Source organism: Augochlora pura, chromosome 6 (assembly GCF_028453695.1).
Source record: "Augochlora pura isolate Apur16 chromosome 6, APUR_v2.2.1, whole genome shotgun sequence".
NCBI lineage: Eukaryota > Metazoa > Arthropoda > Insecta > Hymenoptera > Halictidae > Augochlora > Augochlora pura.
The window spans coordinates 16,473,590-16,479,589 of record NC_135777.1 but is presented as its reverse complement, the minus strand read 5'-3'; the positions used below and the strand labels follow the sequence as shown (position 1 = coordinate 16,479,589).

Sequence of the window (6,000 nt, the reverse complement as noted above, 5' to 3'; positions counted from 1 at the left end):
AATTATTCAGAAATATGAGTCTCGTAATTGTTATCATAACCAATTTCTAAAGTTGTTATTTCTATCGAAATAAATGAATATGTACGAGAAGTAGTTTAAGGGAAAGGTGGGGGTCGGTGAGTAAATGATTAACAGCCGTTTGTGTACAACGTCTGATCTCATAGTTTTATTTCGAAACATCGAGTTCCCTGACGTCTAACGTCTGTAATGCGGATACCAATGACAAAATGATCGTAACTTATGAATATTATTGACGACTTGTTAAGCATCGTTAGGAAGGGCCAAGCTGCTTGCACGCTTCTTGTCGTTTCGTCATGCGGCGCGTCATTTCCAATGACCCGGCGATCCGTCATCGATGATCCAACGAAACGGATTGCGAATCTAAACGGACGCATACATCGACAACATTTATTGTTCTAAAAATTGTTTCTTTAACACTCGGGAGTAGGAAAGGGCAGTAGGAAGATGTAGAGAACGCGAGCCTCCGATTCATTTATTTGTTTCGTTTTGTTCTTCTTCTCTTTTCATTCGCAATTAATTCGCTGCTCTTTCTCTCTCTCTCTCTTTTTTCTCTCTTCATTCATCCGTACATTCGACGCGTCGCTTGTGCACCCCCTCCTCCTCTTTTTAGACAGAAAACGCTGTTTCGTTTCTTGCGCACGCATTTCGCTTTATAATTTCTCGCGCGCACACACACGCACACGCACACACTCTGACATCCTTCGACACATGATTTGACATACACGTACATGCACAAGCATTCTTGCTTCTTTTTTTTTTTCTTGTCCTTTGGCACAAAGTTACCCGGCACTCTGTTTGACAGTGACCAGCAACGAATGCCTTCTTCACCGCAGCCAGAGCAGCACCGGTATAAAGAGAAGTATAGACAGGCGATGCGATAATTTGTTGCTATGGCCGAAGAACCTTCTGCTGTTGCCGCCTGAACTCTGCGCTGCTTCCGCTAAACCTAAACCAACAATTTTATTCGGTATTTATATTCTCGGTGGGAACGGAATTGTTTACTCGCGCCGACAAAAGTTATTCGAATCATAAATCGTACAACACACATTTGTTACGTTTATTTTTTAATACAAGGTAGAATTTACTTAAATTTCTCACAATTTTTACTATAGTCTATTCTTGGATTAAGAAATTTATTGAAGCATTTTATTCATATAATGTTTATGGTCTTATGATTACGATGATTATCTTAGGATTTAGTGCTTTGACAACAGAGAGTTTCAAGCTGTTTTGTTAAAATTGTTGAATATTTTATTCCATGATGTTTTATGTAACTAGTCACGGGTAGTATCGATTTTATTTTTTATTAATTTTTATACGTTACTGTAATTGTGCGAAAATTGATTTTTGCAGACGAGTACGTTTGTCATCATCTCGTTACTCTTGCATTCCGCCGCGTTTTCATGATAGATTAGCTTACCGCCGATAATTGATACATGATCTTTCCCACGTGACGATCTGTCGAAGCCAAATTTGATTTCTGCGAACAGATGAAAATTGTTGTTAGAAAAATCACAGACAGTTTGTTCTTTGATAGTAGCATTATACGTGACTGTTAATTGATCTCAAATACAGATAGAAAGTGTACTCGATTGATTCGACTTGAAATTCGTATATTCTTTCAACGTTCTAATGTAAACGCATCGCTGATTATGAGAGGGAAATTACATGCAAATGCTTTCACATTTAGAAACGAATTTGCGATTTATTCGTAGAGGCGAACGCACGATTCAGCAAACATTTATAATTAGACTGCGGATTTTATGCATTTATGAGAAATTCTGGTTGGCGAAATTTGAAACTGTACAGTGATTACAAATATTTACGAACATTTATATATTATTAACAACTCACTGTAACTATTATAGGATTCTGTTCTAGTTGTTACAATTTATCAAGAAAATTTTTATTATGTGCCTACTTTGTTGCAATATACGAAGAAAATTTTGTTTTCGCTTCCAAATCCGCCCTTTATTCATAACATTTGATAAAGAAAACATATCCGATCGCAAACGAGCTTTTAAAGATTCGTTTGCTCGATGTTAATTAAAGAATCGCGCAAGCTCCGGTAGGTGTTTCGACAATTGGCCAAGCTCGAAAAATTAGACAACGGACAGAACGAGTTTACGACACAGAACAATCTAAATGTTATGTCATCGTTGAAGTTGGTAAACAGGGTATACTGATAAAAGTGTACCGGGTAGCGTTTTATGCCTCGGAGGAACTTACTGTACAGTCTTAAATTGCCGTCGGCCTTGCCAAGACTGTTCGTCGACACGCATCTGTAGCTGCCCACGTCCTTTTCCGTTAACCCTTTGATTAACAGCGTCATCAAAACCGTGTATCCGGATCGTTCTTCTCGCACGCTGTACTTGTGCCTGCGGCGTCGAACAGAGCCATAAGTTTCACCGGCCGGATACAGGCGAAACGTTTAAAACGGCACGGGAACTAATAATCTCACCCCTCGATCAGCATTTCGTCCCCCGTTCCTTGCCGGTTCTTCACCCAGTAATTTATTGTTTTTGGAAATGCCTCGACGTAGCACTGCAGCTGCACGTTCGTGCCCAAAGGTGTTCCCAAAAGCTGATTAGGTACTCTGACGACAGGTACAACTGTGGAAGCGGTTTCAAATTAATTGCCCGATTTATCGCGATACACACGGTTCACCAAGATTTTGATTAATGTCCTCGCCTGCTGAATATAGACATCCATAATTTGTCCGGATTACATGTCTCTATTACACGGTTTTCTGAGCGGGAGGTACCCGCGTGATTTAATGTCGCAATTAGAGCCGCGCGGCAGCGATGTTAAAAATTCCATAAATTTTGATTAGACGCAAGATCGCCGGTTTTGCTCTATTTCATTCGGTATCTGCCGAGCATGCTGTACCGGCTGAGTGCTAGCAACATCGTAAACCCTCTATGAAGAATTAACGAACTGTACAGGGCGATCAAAAATCTTGGTCGAGGCTTTGTAAGGATTCGAGACGCGAGAGGGTGAAAATCGTCCGAAAGTCGATCGTTTCAATAGTTTGAGTGAAATTTTCACTTCGTCGTTCAGTGAAAGGTGATAACACGTAAAATATAAGGGTCTCACATTGTTAATCTTTCCAATATACAGGGTGCATCGCTTAAAACAGACCCGCTAATACAATAAGTGACACTGACGATAATGTTGACTCGTTCAAATACAATCTATACATACCGAGATGTTAAAAAACAAACAATATAAATAATGAAGTTACTATAAATTAATCTTTAATTGATTTAAATATCTCAAAGATAAATTTCCTCGGCAAACAATAATGCTCCTCGCTTCTGGCAATGTGGAAAATGTGACTTAGTCCAGGATTTCGTGGACAATCTCGCGGGCTAGAGAAGATAATTAGATGGTCCGTTTCCGGCGAGCCACCCTGTACAGTCCAACAACAAAATGAACATTTCCGCGGAAACTGGGTAAGAGCTTTGCTGCTCGAAGAAACTTCAATGCAGCTTCTTACGCTTATTATCTTTAAATATTCGTTTCCCGCAAATTCGTCGTTGCCAAGCGGAGGCAACGTCAATAGGTCGTTTCATCACTGTAACGAAGTGCGCTAAATAATTCGATTTGCCTCGTTAGTCCTTTGATTATTAAGGAAACGAAGTGCACGGTTCGTTTTATGGTTCAGAGGAATCTACGATTTCGACTGCAACGCGAACGCAGCGGCGTGTATCCGCGGAATTTGCCTAAAACTGCTGCCTCGTTCGAATCTCTCTGTCCGAAATTTTCTCTATTCGATCGTCGGCGATCGACGGCCCCGTTAAACGAGTACCGAAATTAAAACACCGCTTACGGTTTACTACCGTGATTACTATTTCTATAACAATACAAAACTATGGTGTATACACACCGCATTATCGCAGCTGAATGCAATTAATTCTCGGTCGCGTCCGTTGTTTTCGAATAATTAATACTGATGGTGCGACGGTAGTTATGCACGCTGCGTATCCGCGTGCATTATTTTGCACCTCGGATATGTATATATATTTATATATATATACATATTATATGCGTATATAGAGATTTATACTGTACTCGGAAATTCGATCTAAACGGATCATCGATCTCGAAACCGTAGCTTTGATATAAACCTTATTGTCACCGAAGCTAGTACAGTTTATTCCCGGAATCTAATGTCTCTAGTAAGCAAGATCGTCGAATTGAATCGGACGATGACATAGTTAATCTATCGGCGATCTTAAATACAGGCGACAATGAAATTGTAATCGCGGTTTCTATATTTGTAATGGTAAAGCAGGAGTGACCCACTGAATTGCGAGCTTGTTCTACATTAATTTCAAATTCGCCGGTTACTTGAATAGAACGCGTTCTGGAACAGTATTTAGGCAAATAACGAATATTTAAATTAAAAAGGAGAAGCCACATTTTTCAGTTTCCTATTAAAACCGTTCTCATTCGTGTACAATTATAATAATAATAACACTTGTGAACTAGATGTTGTACAAAACATTATTTCCCAAGAGGTAAGTATTAATTTTTTATAAATAATAATGGTATCAAAATTAAACTACTTGTTTATTAAATATATATTAAAGAATATTTCGATAATTATTATTTTTTGCACCTTGGTAATTTTTTACTCTGTATTTCATAGATTTTCGAATGGCGCGATTAAATTTTGTAATGTTAAAAAACTCATGGTGACCCTTATATTTTGATGGAAAAGTAATCTAGAAAGAAATTAATTATTCATATACGCGCTCCCATTTCTACCGAACGATTCTCAATCGAAACAATTTCTTCTTACAACGCGTGTATTCAACGGGTGAAATTAAGTCAAAGAGCAATATCCACCGCGTTAAATATGAAATCCGCGAAATCGTGTCAAATATCTGTGAAATCGCCTCTCCGGCCTTTGACAATGTTTAAAATAGTTCTGGCTGGAATGAAACCCGGCGAGAGTAGCTTCAACCCTTAAATCTGAATTGTTCAATCTATATTTAAACGTATTCATTACTTCTGATTGCTCCGGTAACCTACAATTTCGTAGGGATCGATCATCTCCCAGACGAGCCTTTTGTAAATAAATATAGATTTCGAATCGGAGACGTTCTTTTTTTTCTTTTTATGATGCTAAAACATTCGAGCGAACCGCTGATAATCCTGCAAGAAAGAATTCGCCTGTAATTGCTGCAGCAAGGATTATTGATTTGATATTAATTTATGCAATTTTAGCAAATTCTCAACATGGTTGCCGGGCAGTTTCCGGCTTAAATTTAAATACTCCACGGGAAGATACAATATATCGGTTATTGACTCCGAGCTTCATAAGATATTAAACATTGCACGGCTCAAGCTCAAATACTAAAAATATGCACATGCATATTACAATGTTATATAATATTCGATAGTACGCCCCGCGATAATAAGTACCGCTACTGTGAAAAGTTGTACGAGATTGTTACTATAAAAAAGAATTCCCTTTTCCTTTGCATACAGCGTTATTATTTACTGATAGATATATTATTAATTGCTGATTTGTCATTGCAGTTGCAAAATTTAATCAAGGTAAGAGTATCTATTTTCAGCCATAAAAAGATGAGACAATGTTTTTTGGGAAAGCTCAATACACTTTATATATGTTAATGATAAGCTTCGGCAGACATTTTGACGCAGATTTAGGTTATGTGTGTTTTGAATTTTGAGCATTTTTTAAAGGCACATTTTGAATTCTCTAAAACTACTTTTCTGTAGCGTATCTTTTGATAATCGTTCATATAAAAGATATACCAAAGTGTCTCTTAATTGTTCGCCATAAATGCAGCAATTGTTACTAACTGTTATAGAGGATACCAATAGAATGTACTCGGCTTTTGTTGGAAATGTCGCTTTTGTTACACAGTGAATGCCACAATTGTTTGTTAGCATGTGGCAAAGATTTCCGTGTTCACTTTGTTAAATAGACTGTAGACTTTACAC

The 6,000-nt window shown here is 38.0% G+C and overlaps 1 protein-coding gene across 1 annotated transcript in view; it reads right to left on the bottom strand.

The window, feature by feature from the left end:
• Nucleotides 1–239: 239 nt before the first annotated feature.
• LOC144471104 (lachesin) overlaps nucleotides 240–6,000 on the bottom strand; it is a 170,481-nt gene continuing 164,720 nt past the window's right edge. The window contains exons 7-10 of the mRNA XM_078182843.1: nucleotides 2,483–2,633; nucleotides 2,251–2,399; nucleotides 1,442–1,501; nucleotides 240–967 (exon numbers count right to left, since the gene is read on the bottom strand). Of these exons, the coding sequence (XP_078038969.1) occupies nucleotides 846–967; nucleotides 1,442–1,501; nucleotides 2,251–2,399; nucleotides 2,483–2,633 (482 nt within the window). The 3' untranslated portion in view covers nucleotides 240–845. The remainder of the gene's footprint in view (nucleotides 968–1,441; nucleotides 1,502–2,250; nucleotides 2,400–2,482; nucleotides 2,634–6,000) is intronic.